The 19,857-nt window shown below is 37.8% G+C and overlaps 1 protein-coding gene across 4 annotated transcripts in view; it reads right to left on the minus strand.

Moving 5' to 3' along the window:
* Nucleotides 1–10,923: 10,923 nt before the first annotated feature.
* mettl15 (methyltransferase like 15) overlaps nucleotides 10,924–19,857 on the minus strand; it is a 102,400-nt gene continuing 93,466 nt past the window's right edge. For all 4 annotated transcript variants that reach the window (XM_038283698.1, XM_038283697.1, XM_038283699.1 and 1 more), the window contains one exon: nucleotides 10,924–12,022. In XM_038283698.1, coding sequence (XP_038139626.1) covers nucleotides 11,589–12,022 — 434 coding nt within the window. In that variant the 3' untranslated portion in view covers nucleotides 10,924–11,588. The remainder of the gene's footprint in view (nucleotides 12,023–19,857) is intronic.

Raw genomic sequence — 19,857 nt, forward strand, 5'->3', positions numbered from 1 at the left:
ACATGGTTAAAATTTTCTACCTAAGGAAGTCCAGCTGATTGCATTAAATTATTGACTTGCAGCAGACCTTCACAACCAGCATGCAGTGAAAGTGGAGTGGAAAAACTCCCTTTTAACTGTAGAAAACTCCAGAAGACCCAGGCCAAATTTGTCTGTTTCTGTCTTCTTGAGGCTCAAGAAGACAGAAACAGACACAGGAAAATAACATAGAAGTATTGATTCAAAAATACTCTCTATTTTATAAAAGATATCTGTAAACCAGCTACAAAAGTGTCTCTGTCTAGGACAGAAACACTAAAACAGATAAGCAATGAGCTTTTTTCATGTCATGAAAGATGAAAGGGAGCAAAACAAATAGCCACGGTAAACATTGAGCCCATACCTCACAAAAAAAAATAAAATAAAAAAAATGAAGACCACTGGAAACCGAAGATAGACTTTCTGGACACTCAGACAGAAACAATACACGGACACCCACTGTTCTACTGCTACTCTGTTTTCGTTTTGTTTTTTGTTTATTTTTGCTTGTTTTCTTTCTTTACTTATAAAAAAAACAGAGTTAAAGAAGTGAAAAGTTGAAGCTGGGGAAACCACAAAGATTTAAATAGTTTTGAAAGGAAAAATATCATTGGTAATAACAAAACTGTGAATGTATGTAAAGGGACTTCTCTACTGCATAAACAAATTAACTTTTTTTTTAAGACCATTAGCATTTCAAAACAAGAAACAGGTTCATCCACAGAGATTGAAAGCTTAAAACTCATTAAGGATTGCTTCATTTGTTGACTTTTTTAAATGAACAATTGTTTAATAGCCCAACAAATGTAACACAAAACTATGAAAAATTGTATCCCCTTTCTGAACATCATTGATTTGAAAATCTGTTTAATACAAAAGTGGAAATGACCGGTGAAGAACCTGAGCAAAGTTTGACACAATTACAAAGATACCCCAATGTATGCAGTTTATCAGTCCTTCACTTAACATTATCATCATTAGTATTCATCCTTATTTGCTTAAACACTGCTCATTTTCTCTAAAGAATAATAAGATAATGTTCAGCTGTTATGTACAATGCAGATATGAATCTTTACCCTTAAAAGGAAAAACAAAATAGTGCAAATCAGCTTTGTTTAGTGTTCCCTGTAAAATTACAAAGACAGAAAGAGGTTAGATTTGGCTGCATTATACAGGATCTATAAGGTTTGGACACAGGTGCAGCTCAGAGTGTAAAAAAAAATCCTGAATATAAAACAGCTGCAAATAATTATGTTTCAGGAAGTCAATTTATGGATTGATCTAAAGGTTTAATAATAGCATCACCTAACATTATATTTACAGTTATCTCTAAGTTACTGTTTCCAGGGTGATTGAGAATCACAGTCATATATTATAGCATAGATGATGGTTGAAATCTTAGTTATCTTCTTCTCCATCAAGCAACAAGTGCAATTTACCTTTCTGCAAAAGGGGTTTGGAAACTAATAGAAGAAGACTTACTTTTTCTTATACATAAGTGTCTCTATGTATAAGAAAAAAACAAATTGCATACTAAAGCAAAATAGACCAAGCAGCCAGACATATATAAAAAGGCTCCTTTTCAAAAATGAAGATCATATGTTAACTTCAGTTCAGGAGCGGGGCCACGCCTCAGTCACACCTCTAATTACACTACAGTCTACTTACACAAAGCTCATCCATCCATCACAGTTTGATGGATGAGTAAGTTTGATAGATTGTTTTTTACCCCACCTCCCCTCACCAGGGCATTTTTGCAATCCTCATCTCTTCCTCCTTGATGCCTTATCAGCCCTATATCTTTTCTGACTCCTCTGCATTTTCTTTCATTTTATATTAATTTATATACCATAAAGTTTAAAGTTAATAAGGTGAAAAGAGCTATACAAACTAAGGGGTTTTCTGTCTCATTTCTGTATTTTCTTTCTTTCTTTCTTTTTTTTTTTTACATAGTGTTTCACTTTGAGTTTGATCTGCTGGATAACACAAGTGCTCTTGTGGTTCAGGTTATAAACTGACACTGGAAAACACTCTCCCCATTAATTGTGTACATGCGCTTATACTTGTAGGGTCAATGAGAGAGGAGCCTCTCTTTAATAGTCATTTGGAGTAAAGGTGGATTTAACCCTGGTCAAGTCAGACAGGGCAATTACAAACAACATTGCTCATTCACACTTTCTCCTGAGGACAGTTTGGAGACACTAGTTTAGTTGATGCTAATGTTTCCTGGACTGTGACAGGCAGCCAATACCCACCACCTACCTATGCATACATGTGGGGAAATCTCATGCAGAAAGGCCCTGGATGTGGTTTGAACCTAGGACTTCAATGCTACAAGGCAACATTGTGAACAACTGTGCCAATATGCAGTCCCCCAGTATGTCCTTTCCAGATATTCTGCCAGGGGGGCATATTTAATGGTTCCACAACTAACGGTAAAACATTGCAGTCTTCAAAAAAGAGAAGCAGTCCCAGACCACGGCTACCTTATTCTTTCTTCTCAAATGCTATTCTATCTTTATCTCAGGTATGTAACCGGTGGCACAACATGTCCCGTTGGTCTGATTCATACACAGATTCTATTTCCTTTAGAAGGAAGGAAGCCATTTACGTTAAGAGAGAAAAACACACCTTAAACAGAGGTTTCAGCTTTCGAAAACCCATAACACAGCGTTAGAGTGGATTCCTTCCCACTATCATCTCAATCCTCATCGCCATGCAGGTGGTCTAAAACGTCGCACCTGTTAAGCCAGGCCAAAAACGATCCTAACAACAACCTTAACGACTCACCATTACAAAGGGGTGTACCTGTTTTTGTTTCAATTTGCATGTTTCTAAGCCAAAGCCAGGCTTTGTTTGTTTGTTGGGCTACTCTATAGCCCCATTTACACTACCTCTCTGAAACGATCCGTGCCGAGTTTAAACCAAGTTTGGATCAGTTAACCATGCCAAGCTCGGTTCCTTACAACTGTTTACACATCACGCTAGGGTCCTTGCCCCCGAGTGACGTGATCTAATTAGTACCATGTTAGTGTGGTTCAGTTGTTCTTGCCATTTACACTCAACAGTTATCTCAGTTACCTTGATCTGACCGATCTTTGCGATCTTAATTTGAGCCTCATATCCAAAGAAGCAGCGTTTTAATGCTTATGATTAAATTCAGTGCAATAAAGTTTATTTATATAGCCCCAATTCACAACACGTCTTCTCAAGGCCCTTTAAAGTTAACCGGATCATACAGTCAAATTTATTCAGAGTTTTCTATCTGAGGAAAACCAGTTGATTGAATCGACTTATTGATTCAAAGGCAATTCCTCACACTTAGCATGCTTGTAGCGACAGTGGAGAGGGAAAACTCCCTTTTAACAGGAAGAGACCTCCAGCAAAACCAGGCTCGTGTGAGCAGCCATCTGCTGAGGCCGACTGGGGTTAAAGGAGATAGAAGCAGAGATACAAAAGACAACTGTAAAAGGCGGCCCCCTCCAGGAAACACACAGCCAGGCAGAAGAGCTCCAAGCCAGCTCCCATATCAGAGGATGAGGAGAGCACATCCAGCCAGTCACAGTCACAGAAACAGGACTACACTGAAAAACAGGCTGATCTCCAGTGTTGTGCCTGAACGTGTTCATTGAACGAAAGTTCATGAACTCGTTCATTCTGGTGTCTGTGATCGGCACACTCTCTCAGTTCAGCTCCGTTCAATAGGTTGCCAGATTTCTATAGAGCCCTCCAGGCGAAACCCCGGCTAAATCAAACCGTAAACAGGCCTTAATATGTAGCGGGAAAAACACCCAATCTGGCAACACCAGCTACCAGTTTAGGCATTGCGTCCAGTAACTGATTTAAGAATATAACTCATGCTTTAATAATATATTGAGGTCTTAAAGAAAATAAAGTCCGTTTAGGGAATTATTTAGAAAATCTGAATTCTGTGATTATTTCATTTCCTGTTGGACTTTGGGTTTTCTGAGGATTCACTGAAGTCTTGTTGCAGCAACCGGCCAAAACACATTTGAGCCACAATTTTAGCCAGCATACTGTGCTCACTGCACTGCCCTTCGGAGGCACTGTGAATGCTTTGGAAATGAGGGGTTAGTAATAAGAAGAATAACAACAATCTAAGACTTTCACTTTTCACTTAAGCAGGTCTGGATACACTGTTCTCTGCATTCTGAATTTTTTTTTTTACTTGGCAAAAAAAAAACAGCACATTCTTAGAAGGAAATGGTGTCCGATGTCCTATTTGTTGTGGCCCATAACCATTTTTAGCTTTACAGTTTTGGCTGATGTGGCAAACTGTGTGGTCTGAATTATCATGAGAAAATGTATGTTGTATCCACTCAGATTTTCTTTTAACGTCACAGTGCAGCTGATCAGTTTTTGAACAATAATGGGATTAACTGTTTATATCATCTGGGTTGGTCATTTTAATATCCTTACATTTGAAATACAGCAATGGGAGGTTTGGCATTCATGGGTATCAAGGTGATCTTTCTTCTGAAATCAGAGGAAAAGATTTAACTTTCTCTTAGAAAAGTATCTTTATTACATCAAATAATGCCTTCCCAGATGGTGCAAATTCTGTTCGTCACGCACATTAATGCACATATGCTGGCTCTCTAGTGTCAGCTCATAACAAGCTGAATTTCTCTATCATCACCTGAGACAGATTTATGCCAGCTGTCTGAAATGATAAAATTTGGTTGCTAACAGCATTTTAATCACCTACATGCCAAAACTTACTGTCCATAACAGAAGCTGTTGTAGGTTTTAAATGATTGCTTTAGATATAAACCGTGCGACCTTGTTTGCTTCTTAAGGACTCTCGATTCTATAAAGGTTGACTTCTTATAGCTTTTAAACTTTCTCACATATTTACACATAGAGGTGTAATCAAGTTCCAAAATACAAAAAAGTAAACTGCGAACAAAACTGTGAACAGCTCTGTTGAGTGATGGCTTTTCTCAAAAGCCAGAGAAAAGCCATCACTGAAAAAGAGGGGGAGGAGTGGGGTTTCAGCTTCCAAGCATTTACAATTAAGTCATTGAACTCATTACCAAGAAGATACATAAGCACTCCCATTATGATTCAAACACCAATCGCATAGACCATACACAACAAAAGGCTCCAACAATCCAGAGGAACAAAGAGTGGCTATTTGATTTGCATCTGACTTGGAATGTGTGCAGGAGGATGGACCTCCATGCTACTTAAATATATCCAACTAGAGTTTGCTCTGGTGCGAGCCAACAGCATTGACCCCTCGATAGGTGTCGAAACATCTTCTAAAAACTGATGGAGAGTCCAGTTTCTTTCCAATTCGTGTTTTTCCTGTATTAATTTAATGAAAATACAGACTAAAAATTGTTTTTCTTGTCACAAATATTTTTACGCATCATCTTATTCCTTAAGCGACTGAAGCTCTAAAAGCCCGTCCCGGAAAATCTTTTGACGCCCAAGCAACAAGACTTGCCCAAATGAGACCTTATGGTCGGTATGTGGTACAAACTGCAAGCACCAGAATAATAAAAGCAAACGACAGGTTTTAACATTTTAACTTAATTTCAGTGTTAATAAACTGTTTCAGTGGATGTATCATAGCGATCTGTATCAGCAGAGCTGTGTCTATCTCCCTGCCAAGATCAGCTTTTCTGATTGGTTGATTACATCATTATTGTTATTATGGTTATTTACCTAAAAGTTAAGTCAAAATATTTGACTTGAAAATGAAAACAAACTTCTATGTACAACTTAAAAACAATTTCCTTAATGTAATGTAAAAATAAAAAGTTGAACCTGGATGCAGAAAGCAGTAAAGAATCCGTTTACACAGTTAATTAGATTTGCAGCTTGGTGCTAACTAAATAAATGAGACCATCATAGAGATGATTGGCTGTTTGTCTTTCTATCATTTTCTATTCTAAGTTCTATTCAAACCAGGTCAGATACAATTATTATTATTATGAGTTCTAGAGACATTTGAGATTAGGCCGGTCAATAACCTGAAAGCAATCTAATGCATATTGTGTAAAAGGACAACATTTTGGCTGGTAAAGAAACCATAGTGGCTGGTGGCCTATAAAGTTAACTTCAGGCCCTGCCCGGGACCCAAGAAACCTGGAGGATAAGGCAGCTATGAGGTCCTAGTCCACACACTGCATCAATTGCTGCCATATTTTACATGGCACACATATCATTAGAAAGTCTGGAGCTTTAGCAATTCAGAGCATTTATATAACTAGAAGAAAGTCATGCTGCGTGGAATGAATAAATAAGTAAATAAATGAAGAAGGTGCATATAGGTGAGATCAAATGTTTGAAATTGTAATTTATTCTCATAAGAATGTAAATAGAGTAATCTATTTAAGATGCACATTGCCTGATTTCTAAGCTAAAAAGACCCCAAATGCACTTTTGCAAAATGAAAAAAATCATATATCAGTAAATTGGAAAAGCTTTTTTATGTATTGTACATTACATGCATTCATTACTTGGTTGAGGCTTATTTTGCACCATTTACTGCATCAATATTAAGTTGCATAGAGGTTATTAGTCTGTGGCTGATAACCACAGGTTGTAATAGAATCCTTCAGCTGGTCTGGATTGGTGGATCTGGTGTCTCTTTCTTCTTCCTATCAATACTTCATGGACCTATCAAAAATAAAGGACCCTATACAAGCAGATCCACCACCAAAAAAAAAACCTAATCTGGAAAATTCAGACTGGATCAATGCTCACTCTGGCCCCAGACTTTTAAGATTTACTTTTATCTGAAAATAAAGCCTTGGACCCCAACGCATAGTTCAGTCCTTTGTTCCTTTAGCCAAAATTAGACATTACACACTGTGCTTGCTTTAGGAGTAGGTTATTGCAAAGAATGCACAGTAATAACTTATATATAATGCAATGAACTCAGTGTTAATCACCTGAGGGTTAAACTTAGGATAATCACTTATACTGAGAATTGTGAGAGGATAAAGTCTTCTTTGTTGTAGCCATAATGCTGGATATCCAATTCCAATATGGATACCGAAAGCGTATGTGTTCATCTTCTGATACTCCTCAGACACTTGGCCTCTGTGAAGAGTTAAAATAAAAGAAAGACAATCTTAATCTCTTTATGTATCTCAAGTTTTACATCCCACTGATGTCACCAGGAAGGGGCGTAGAAAACTCAGGATACGCCTTTCTTTCAAATTAGCTTCAACAACAGCATATAAATTTAGATGCACTTGAGTATAACTTGCACCACGTAGTTACCAAGGTAACAACATGGGTATATTTAGAGAGCACAAACTGGTGAAAGAAGGAAAGAAAAGTGTTAATAATCTTGTTGAAGCAATTACAATTAGTCAAAGTCAAATAGTAAAGATCAAAACACCTCATCTGCTTACAGCTGAAGGTGAGAGAATGCTCAAGAACAACCACCCAGCTCATTTAGCACCACCTCTGACACTTGCGTCATTCAGTATTCAGTGGCATTACTGATTCATATGGCGCAGTAGAGGATGTACTTGGGCTACTCATCAAGGAGATTCAGGGAAAATATAGACGTCAATGAAATAAAAAGTACTTATGTTACTTTTACATGTTAAGCTTCTGAGCACTGACCAATACAGTTGCCATCTTAAAGTTTTAATCTGTTATGACGACTCATAGTCAGCATCACATTGTATTTAAACAATGAGATTTTTTCACGATCATTTTTGTGCATCATGATATATGATACATGAGTCATAAGTCATCGATTGATAAGTAATAGAAACAAATGCTCAAAGGTATTGTGGAGGATTTTCGCAATTTAGAAAAAAAAGACCCGCCCTCTCCACTTAAAAAGAGAAATGCACATGCACAACCCTGTACCTTAGGCATCCCCAAACTCGGTCCTTGAGGGCCGCTATCCTGCAGGTTTTAGAGGTTTCCCTGCTTTAGCACAGCTGATTATAATGATTGCAGTAGAGCAGAAGCCAATTAATCAGCTTTCAATTAAAATCAGATGTGCTGTAGCAAGGAAACCTCTAAAACCTGCAGGACAGCGGCCCTCGAGGACCGAGTTTGGGGATGCTTGCTGTACCTGCTCCTGAGAGGGAATGCCTATTAAACGCGTGTGAGAGCATGCAGCAGCCCATTTCTCTTTGTACAAGCTCTTAAAGTAAAAACTCAATCACTATATAGAGCGGAGACTATATAGTGGACTTTATAGCGAACTCAGCTAAATGACCGTTCGGACAGATGAGCACTGCTTTTTGCTCCCCGTTGATCACGTAACTCCTCCTCCACTGCATGGTGTTATCAGTCGCCACTGTCGGGTAGCGACAGGCTCCGGCAACAGTGGGCCGCTGTGACAGCAAATACCATAATGCTTTGCGAGGAGATCCCTTTAAATACTTTAATATGAAAACAAAAGGTAATGCTATACAATAGAAAAGTAAGATGTGATGGTAAAAATGGTGTGTCAAGAGGGTGGAATAATGTACAAACCCTGTGACAACTGGCTGGCTGGCTGGGTTGGCCGGGGCATGGATATCTGGCTGGTGTGGGAGGACCCTGTGGTGCGGTACTTTGCTCGCAGTTCTGCCCGGCCTCTCACCCATTGACAGCTGGAGATAGGCACCAGCAACCCTCATGACCCCAGCAGGAATAAGCATGACAGCAAATGGATGGATGGATGGATGGATGGATGGATGGATGGATGGATGGATGGATGGATGGATGGATGGATGGATGGATGGATGGATGGATGGATGGATGGATGGATGGATGGATGGATGGATGGATGGATGGATGGATGGATGGATGGATGGATGGATGGATGGATGGATGGATGGATGGATGGATGGATGGATGGATGGATGGATGGATGGATGGATGGATGGATGGATGGATGGATGGATGGATGGATGGATGGATGGATGGATGGATGGATGGATGGATGGATGGATGGATGGATGGATGGATGGACTCACCGGCCAAGTGGACTGGGAGAGAAAATTACTTACCGGCCAAGCCTATTTTTCTCAGCCCGAAATAAAAATTCTCTCATATATAAAAAATATTTAACTATGGCATTATGTTACAAGCAAACAAACTTACAGTAAAAGGTAGCCCAGATTAATTAAATGAAGTTATTTTCATTAAAGGCATAATCATTTTATTTGATAAATTGGCCATAAATAAAACCATTCAAAAAAAGCTAACCATTTCCACTCTAAGGGGGATTCTTCTTTGCTTCTATTAAGCAGCTTTTATTTCTGGTTGGCGAAAAAAAAAGAAATTGAAATTTGGTTGGCTGGTTCATCCCGATTGTCCATACAGGTCTGTGGTGAGCCACAGGTCGAGAACAGGGGCCGTCTACCATCTGCCCTCAGATAGTCGCTTGGGTGGTCTGTTCTTCACCCAGGAATGAGAGGGATCAGCTCCTGATTTTGGAAGCTGGTTACTCCTCTGTGGAATCTTTGCCTGGACCAGGAAGCATAGTGCACCTGTACCTTTCAGAGGTGATGTCTGGCGGTTGTGCAGGGAGGTGTTAAGAGTTGGGCATGGTCTAGGTCAGGCAATGTAAATCAGCTGTGCTGAAGCAGGGAAACCTCTAAAATCTGCAGGACTGCGGCCCTCGAGGACCGACTTTGGGCATGCCTGGTCTAGGTGGATGATTCCTGTCAAGCATCTTCAACAGACACAGAGAGAATGGGGGAAAGAGACACTCCAATGAACAAAAAAGGCATGAGGTGAAGCAACTTTTACACTACGTTCAGACCGCACGCTGCTGATACACCAGAAGCAGCTGGTTTACATGCAGAGTCAATGGTTGATGCACATCAATGTGCATCAAAAGGTCCGTTAGCACGTCTAGAGCAGCAGGAGCAGAGCATCTCGATGCATAAAAGCAGCGCCTCATGAGCACGTCACACGCTTCAAAACCAGATGCTGGAGATGGAAAAATTGAGCTTTTGCTGCATGACGTGCCACATCAACGAATCAGAGAAGCTGATCTGGGAGCAGCAGGGAGACTCACACAGCGCTGCTGATGCAGATCGCAATGATCACCCCCCTGAAACAGTTTAATGCCTGAATTAACTTAAAATGTCGAAACCTGCCAGCAAAATATATTTGATTATATTATTCTGGTGCTTACCATTTGGATTACGTACATGAAAACCGAAAACCGTCCCTTTCCAGGCACCACAAACCTTAGCTTATGACCCCCAAGAGGCAGACCACAGGTCTGCCGTTAAAAGGGTTTCCAGTGAAAGCATACCACCAGTTTACATGGTTTTCGTTCTGGTCTGACAATGAAATAATATTTGAAGGCAGGATTGTAATCTTGATTAACTGATGCACAGATGATGTTTTGAGGTGGACTTTCTCACTTAAAAACATATCAAAACTACTTTTTACCCACTTATCACCGCAAATATAGCAAACCCGCTTTCTGCCATTGAACACAGGAGCAGCAGAAGCATTAGACGTATCTGAACACACTTTTCTTGATGCGCTTCAGGAGCGTAAAAGATGCACTTGAGTTGCATCAGACATTAATGTTTACAAGCATCAAAAATAAGGCAACAGGTGCTTTTTTGCTGCTTCCAGCGCATGCAGTCTGAACATAGCATTATACCTCATAGCAGCAGAGCTACTCACATCAGTTACTCAGTGATGTCACAATGGTAGACAACAATACCAATTCAAAAACAGCCACCTGTTTAACATGAAGGTGGCAAAAATAGCAGGAATATTGCAACAAATGCACATCAAATGGTCAACACAATGCCTATACAATACCCACTTTAAAACATCCATGGATGTAAATTGTTATTTAAGGCAAAAGAATGTTTAAGTCAAATAGGGATTATAAAACCAGTGTACTGATAGTGAAATACGTTAAAAGGCCTGGTGTTTTTTTTAATCAATTTATTTATTTAATTGAAGGTTGAATGAAGGTTAAAAAGATGAAACAATTTTCCTGGCATTAACTGTAACTTGAGGGTAAAATACAGATGTAATTGGGCTACAGCCCTTTGAGAGAGGATACACGTATTTAACTATACTGAGCTTCTGCAGTCAAGAGAAAGCATTTTGTCAGGTGAGACACTAGAAGGTAAAATGGAGGAAAAGCTAGAATTGTATGTGTCTTATTGGTAATAGAGCTCTTTCATGAGCTAGAACTCCCGAAGCTGCTCCCTGGACTTGAGGTTTCCATACATGCAGAGCCTCTTCCATGCTGCTGTTTTTCTCCTAATTAGTAGGCTAGTTCTTGCTTCTTAGTATGGAACAGATGCATTTGTGCTGCAGAAAAAAACAGCACAAATGACCAGTAACTCAGCCAATACAGTGTTGAAGAGCCAGTGCTGTGCCATGCTGAATGCTACAGCAAACGCAGGTCAAACTGCGTTCTGTCTGAAACGGCCATTAGCCTGTATTATTTTTAACCAAAAGGCCCAAAAGCCATAACACATTTCAAGGACAAACTATTTCACTGCTTTATTGGGCAACAAAACTCAGATATTTGTACAGTATGGTTCTGACTGTAAAAAAAATATTGAAACCATAAAACACAATCCCTGCTGTAACTACCGCCGTAGAACTACACGGAGTTTTGCAGAGCGTCCACGAGGATTCTCTCTTACATCATCTTTTTCTGGAGTGACCACTTTTCTTTGTACAGGAAACCAGTGGGCATTTTTATTACATTCTCTGTTCTTGTCTACCAGTTTTTCCCTTCTACCATTTCTCTTGTTGTCAATGAAGTGGCATTGCTCCAAATGAGATAAATCACGATCCTGCAGGAAGTGTTTGACCAGTCTGTCCTCCAACGAATGAAACGTGATCACGCAGAGCCGTCCTCCAGGTTTTAGTGCCGACCTCGCTGCGCACAGCCCTGTGTGCAGTTCCTTCAACTCATCGTTCACAAAGATGCGCAGTGCCTGGAATGTTTTAGTGGCAATGTGTGCAGGACGATGAAGACGGTCTTTTCTTGCATGGACAATGGAGGCAGGAAATGCTCCTAAAAAAAGAAAGTCAAACAGGTAAATTTGGTAAGAGACTGTGGTGAAAACATTTAGTCGCCTTGTGGCGAATGATGCTCTGCTATTAACCGACAAAAAGAAAATGCATTTGGCGAGTGTTAATATTGGACCCTGGATACAAGTGTACAGAAATCCTCTTTGATTTCCAGCAACTTTAATAAGACATACCAAGCTGAGTGGTTTCCCTGCTACAGAGGCTGACCACATCAAAAAGGAAAGTTTCAAAAGTTTTGACATACGTTAAAAGGATATAGCTTCAACTAATGATAGTCAAACAAACTGGCTGCATGCACAGTGGCCAAAGATCCAAATCTAATTAACTACCTGTTATATGATGACATAACAATATTTCATCCTTCAAGTTAAAGTACCCAAGATATGCTTAAATCCACAAAGAACTATTGGTAGGAGTCCAACAAACAGCAAAAGAAACATGCATTGTCCTCCTGAGACTTGTTATTCAGAAAAAGTTTATGTCCAAAGAAAGCTTTGAAAGACCTTCTGGGATGCTTAGAAACTATTGCTAAATAGCTTTTAAAGAAATTACAAGACATTCTGACTCTTTTGAAAGAAATATAAGAAAATGACAGATGGCAATTTATTTCTTCTTAGCAGTGAATGTGCACAATTCTCAGACTGGAGAAAAAAAAAACTCAAACAGCTTGATTTATACATTGACACAAGACTGATCAGTTCAGAGAAAAGACGTCACAGCAATAAAAAAAACCCTGCTTATTAAAAGTATAAACAAGCCAAAGTTAGGAGTGAAGAGGGAGCATCAGTTGGACTGAGTGGTAGGTCCATCAGAGGCACTGTCTGGAGCAGATGGAGGGTGGAGATGGTGTCGTTATGGCTTATGTGTCACTAATTATGTGTCACTGTCAAATTCAAGTTAACTGTAGAATAATGTACGTTAGCTTAAGTTAATAAAATATAAGTTTCTTGTCTATATCCCCAACTAAAAGCATTTACAACATATGTCAGGCAAAAATTTTCTATAGGTTTTGAAGTCAAAGCAAAAGTCAACTAGAAATATTTAAACTTTAACATTACTACTACATGTAAACAACAAAAGAACAATTAGTCACCTAGCTCCAAAGAGATACAGCAATAACTATAGAGAGTGATGTGGCATTTCTGTCCTGCACTAAACAGGACTAGGTGTGACACTGTCACACTTCAATCAATACAATGCCTGCACAGCAAGGACCGGCTCTGGCTCAACCATGCCATGCACTCTTCCTCCAATTCACCTTTCAAATGTCCTGCAGGCAGCTCCATGGAGGCAGAGGAGATTACAGAAAGAGGAAATCTTCTAGTTAAGGGGGAACCAAAACACGGTGGGTGGGTAACACAGGACCGCAGTAAAAAACTCACATTGCTCTGTTTGTACAAGTTTATGCCTGTGGATAGCTTGTATGGTCCATATTAAGAGCAACTTGAAATAAAACCGTAATATGTCTAAATGAAATCAGGTTGTTTTTTTTTATCTTTAAGCAAAAATGAAACTGAACATTTGTTCATGCTAAAAATCGTTGGGTCAAGATAAATTTTGTTCTTAAACAATCTATAATGAACAAAAATGGATGGAAATCAAGTTTTCACAAACAAAAAGCAAAAATTGGGTTTTGAGCATTTTAGGAAACAAACTTAATGCCAAGCCAAAGCAAGGATGTTCAAGTGTCATGGTTTGAGGTATAGAATCCAACATAAATTGTATCTTATCAAAGAGATGCTTAAGAAAATATCAGACCAACTTCAAAAATACAGAAACCTGAAGAAGAACTGGACCCTTTAATATAAACAAGACCAAAATTATACATGCAATTCCAACAAAGTCTGGGTGAGAATTAATGCAATCAAACTCCTGTGAAAAAATAGCAGCCCAGAATGATCCGACTGATTTATACAATCATTTTATTGTATAAAAGTTTATAAGAAAAAAAAAAAGACAAAATTAAACGAAAGCCTCTTCAAAATCAGATCTATTTGAGCCAAATTCATAGTGGCATGAATCCACTTTAATTAACTTCAAGATTCATAGTGTTAATATGGAAATTAAAAATATAATTAAAAAACATCTAGTATATAAAATAAATGATCTTTAAAAACACGAAGAATTGATAACTGTGCATTAAGATTTCAATAAGCTCAATAAAGTTTATTCATATGAAATATAGTTTTTCTCAGTGCTAGACCTTGCCCAAAATGAAAATTATGAACAATCATAATTATCATAATAACTACATTAGAAATAGACACATTTTTCAAACACGGTATTAGAAATAAAATATGCAAAAAAAAAAAAAAAAGTTGCTCAAGTAAAAGAGGGACCTCTCTCCAGTCTCTGCTGTGATGGCCCCCCTTCCCATGAGCCCAATTTGTGTTAAAGTCGGGGAAAAAAAGGGCTACAATACAGCAGGTCATACTTAAAGTCGTGAGTTGATGAATCAGAAACAGCTTGGAAATGGAAATGCTTGTGTACATTTTGGACTTTATCTGTGCTGCAGTTTGTTTTCTACTTCGGCTCTTTCTACTGTGTTAGTGTTTTTTTCCCAAGCCGGGACACAGCTCCACAGTACCAGCTCCTGTCTACCTCTCCTCAGTGACAGGAAGATAAAAAAACTAAAATGTTTGGTGTTCTTTTTCCTCTTGTAAACGAAATAAAAAAAACAAGAGCACATATAAAGGATAAAAAAAGTATTGAACAAACCAAAATTTTTCTCAGTAACTATATTTCTAGAGGTGCTTTTGACATGACATTTTCACCATATGTCGGTAACAATCCATGCAAATCACACATAAAACCCCTGGCAAAAATTATGGAATCACTGGGCCTCAGAGGATGTTAATTCAGTTAGATTCAGAAGATCAGACATGATACAAAACTAATGTCCTGTCAAATGGCAACAGTCTGGCTTAAACCCCCAGAATCCACATCTGTCTCTGCTCGCCCCGCTCACGTACATCGTGTGGCGTAACTGTCTGTCATATAAATCAATTAGAACTGTTCCACATCCACCGCTGCTTCTCTGCATGTCACCGTCCACGTATGTGTTCTCCGTCATTCACCGTCAAAATACGGAGCCAACCTATTTTTTGCTCAGCTCCAGTCAGGTCAAGATCTGCAATTGCAATTGCACAAAGCAGGAAAAAGAACGTCGAGAAGATACAGTTTGTCAAATTAAAAGATAATAATGATAGATCAGTATCTAAAAATTAAAGCATCATTCTTATATATTCCCCAAAACTAAGACCGCTTAATTAAATGATTGGATGCATACTATTTGTACTTCAACATACCAGGAAGCAGATTTCTCATTTCAAATACAATATTTATTTAATATCGAAAGGCTTAAAATTTTAGTCAAATCCAGTCAAAACTTCCCAGATCTACAGCATCTCAGAATTTCAAAACAAACTTATGGTAGGCATGTATGAAGAGATGCGGTTTGGAAGTAGAGAACAAACATAGTTCATACAAACCAATTTTGTATGATCCTATTTATCCCCGTTACAAAAATACACAACAAAAAGAAAATATTTGGGAATCATGAAAAAGAAAAGAACGCTCCAAAACATCACTAGTATTTTGTTGCACCACCTCTGGCTTTTATGGCAGCTTGCAGTCTCTGAGGCATGGACTCCAGCTTTCTCCCATTGCTGTTGCCAGATCGGCTTTGCAGGTTGGAGCCTTGTCATGGACCAGCCAATGATTTTCAATTGGATTAAATTCCTAACTATTTGCAGGCCGTGACATTGACCCTTATGTACCTTTACTTGACATGCAGTCCCATATCATTAATGACTGTGGAAATCTGCATGTCCTCTTCAGGCAGTCATCTTTACAAGGCTCATTGGAATGACACCAGTCAGAAGTTCCAGCATCATCACCTTGCCCAATGCAGATTCGAGATTTATCATTGAATATGACTTTCATCCAGTTGACAATTATTTTTACTTAGCCCATTGTAACCTTGTTTTTTTTTTCCTGTTTAGGTGTTAATGATGGCTTTTGTTTAACTTTATTGTGTTCTTACAGCTCGGTCACAGATGTCGACTCCAGTTTTCTCCCATTCGATCCTCATTTCTTTTGTTGAGCATTTATGCTTTGATGACTTCCTTGGTCTACCAGTATGTTTGCCTTTAATAACTTCCCATGTCGTTTGTTTTTGCTCCATATTTTAGACACAGCTGACTGTGAACAACCAACATCATTTTCAACATTGAGTGATGATTTTACCCTCTTAAGAGTTTGATAATTCTCTCATTTTGTTTCAATTGACATCTCTACTGTTGGAGCCATGATTCATGTCAGTCCACTTGGTGCAGCATCTCTCCATGGTGTTTCCACTGCAAGCAGGTTTAATTTGACACAGGTGTTAGTTTTGGGAATGGAAATTTACTGGGGGATCTATAATGTTTTTCTCTACAAAATTAAACAACTGAATGAACATCCTCTGAGGCAGGTGATTCCATAATTTTTGCCTGGGGTTGTACAAAGAAATCAAACCATAAATGTCGAGAGATGTATGTGTAATAATGTGGAATGGCACAGGGAAAAAGTGTAAAACACGTGAAGAAAGAGAGGTGCAAAAAGGCAACGAAAGCCAAGACAACAGCCGAAATCTCTCAGTAATTAGAAAGCAATCCTGTTCCTTGTCGGTACAAATTAATATCGGCTGGTTCAGTCCCACATGATGGCTTATAAAAAGGTGTCTCTGGTATCACACAAGAAACATCTCATAATTGGTAAAAGTATAGAGCTTTCTCAAGACCTCCGCAACCTTATTGATGCTAATAATGATGGCATTGGTTGCAGAAGGATTTCTAAACTTCTACTTGTTCTAGTGAGCACTGTTGGGGCCATAATCCTGATTGGGAAAAAACATCATACCCCCATAAACCAACCAGGAAAAGGTGTTCTTCGCAAGATTTCTGACAGAGGAGTCAAAAATAATTATCAAAAGAGTTGTCCAAGAGACAAAGACCACTTGTGAAGAGCTTCAGAAAGCTCCTTCCAAAACTAAACTGTTAGGTGCTCTGTAGGGTGGAGAATTGATACGATTTTCACGATTACGATTCCCTTATCGGTTATGTGAAACGATGAACTTGATAAGTGCACAGTGACATTCTATTTCTACCTGCCTCAGTGAAAACAAAAGGCAGTGAACGGGAGCTGCCAGCCTCTGAACCAGCCAGGCTGCCTGTCTCGTCACAGTGATCCAAGTCAAATGGTGAAGGCATCCGTTTAATAAAAATTGTACATCCCCCCCGATTTAAATAAACAAGCGTCACAGAACTCCCCATTTTACATTGGACAGAAATCCAAAATAATCATCAAACTGAATTTTGGAATAAAAGTAGGCTAACATGAGGCTTTCTGGAATGGCTCGGATCTCAAAATTATGTTGAATATATGCACTACCCTTAAAAAACGTCTTCTTTGCACTAACAATTTCTTGAATTTAACCAAAACAAGGGATCGCCTTGTTATTTGTAACCGAAGAGTTCTGAGACTTAAAAACTAGACTTTCTGTTTTGGGTGATGTCAATTAAAATAATGGTTTGCAAACAAACCTTACCTTTAAAAATAAATTATTCAATAGCAGATTTAAAAGTTTTGTTTTTAAATTTTTATTTATTTAAATTTCCTCCAAACTTGTGCACAGAAAAAAAATGAACACCTAGGAGGTAAAAAAAAAAAACACCAAACAAATTAATGGTCAGAAATGCATAGAGGACATATGCAGGTCACTCCTATCAGCTCATTGCTGGTATGACTCTGTAGGAGGCTTTGGCACCAGCATATTTGTATTCATTTCATTTATCACCCGCTTGACTTAAACTGCTAGTTAAGCAGAAAAAAAATTTTCTAATGTGCTCAGTTTTCTTCTTATTGACATGCTTTAGTGATGTCAGTATACTATATGTGTATGATGTATTGCACATAAAGAAAATATCTGTATTCTAATCTTTATATTGCCAGTTTTACTCATGATTCTTAAAAAGAGCCAATTAGTACCATTAAAGTTTGCTGTTAAAAACTTAGCAAAGTATTATATTTTCAAAAAAACAAATAATTATTTAAATTTATGGAGTTTAAAGGAAGAAACAATATTCAAAACTTCACTGCCATTCAATTTATCCAAAATACGTGTCTCATTGAAAGGTAATAAACATATGCAAAGGTTTGACTGACGAGAATTAATACTATAGATGTATCAATCTGAGCTTCCTGTGGTCTGGAACTGCTCCACTGCAAGCTCCAAGAATCATTTACTGTCAAACAGAGAGTGTAAAGCCAGTTTTTCAGAATCAGAGTTCATGTTATAGCTCAAAGCCTAAATGAGAATATATAATGATAATAAAATAGGAAAGCAAGACGTATTGTCTGCATTCACCTGTTCACATTCAGAACATTCAAAAGCCTCATTAACACTTTATATGAATTTTTGACTTTACAAGGTTGTTTTTTTCCCGAAGGAACTTCGAACAAAGCTTGCACTTTGGCAACAACATGTAGCCTACAACGTTGTTGCCAGAATGCAAATGATTGCTGTAAACTGATGCAGTGCTCATATTTACTTGTTCATAGACTATGAACCTCATTAAATCACACCTCACATTTTAGGTTGTGATTTAAGTTTACAACTTGGACATTTTTAACAGTTTTACTCAGACAGACGATGTTTTTTTGTGTGTATTTTTTAAACGATTCAAACAAATCAAGAGGGATTTAAGAAAAAAACACAGGTCCAGGTGCAAGTTATGTACATTTCATTATGTATATTGAATAAAGTAGTTTGCCAAATGTGCTGTAGTTTTCTTCTATACCCATCTGTTTAAGGTCATCTATGTAAGAACTATTATATATAAAGACATGTACCTTTTCTGTCAGCTTTTAATTTAGATTCAAACATCAAGGCTTCCAGCTGATCTAAAGGCTTAGTTTTTATTTTTCATGTTTTTTTCATGCAACCAGAGTAGATGAAACCAGGAGGACTCAAACTTCACCTATTTTTAAATAACTTGTCATTAATTGCAATAAAGATGAAAACCCAGTAAAAAACGGTTAAAAACATTTCTTCCTTCAGAGATCAGACTTCATAAAACTTTTTCTGATTATTTTCTGACAACAGGTGAGCATAAAAAAAAACCCACCAATGAAATTTTTTAGGAGCTGATGAAGCTCTTGAAAAGACAAAGTTAAAAACGCATTTGTTTAGAACTGCCTGTGACTGTTGAAGTTAAAGTTTTAACTGAGGTATCTTAACACTGTGTGCAGAATTATTAGGCAAGTTGTATTTTTGAGGATTATTTTTATTAATAGGCCACAATTCAGAATCAGATCAGAATCAGAAATACTTTAATAATCCCAGAGGGAAATTACTTTTGTTACACGCTCCAGTTAGTTATATATATATATATATATACACACACACATCCATCCAACTACACAAGATAATCAAGATAAAAATAAAAAAGAGATAAAATATACAAACATATAGCTCTTCTAGATATATATATATATATATATATATATATATATATATATATATATGCATATGTAAAACTAAATCCAAGTAAAGTGAAAATGTTTCCTATTTTTGGAAGTTTGTGGGTTTTTTAGATTTGGCCATTTTATGAGGATGTCTGTGTGTGCTGGTAAATATTAATATGCAGAATTATTAGGCAACTTAATAAAAAACAAATATATACCCATCTCATTTGTTAATTTTCACCAGGTAAACCAATATAACAACTCAAAATTCAGAAATAAACATTTGCGACATTCAAAAACAAACAAATC

The sequence above is a fragment of the Cyprinodon tularosa genome, unplaced genomic scaffold (assembly GCF_016077235.1).
Source record: "Cyprinodon tularosa strain WSP-4 unplaced genomic scaffold, ASM1607723v1 ctg197, whole genome shotgun sequence".
Lineage (NCBI taxonomy): Eukaryota > Metazoa > Chordata > Actinopteri > Cyprinodontiformes > Cyprinodontidae > Cyprinodon > Cyprinodon tularosa.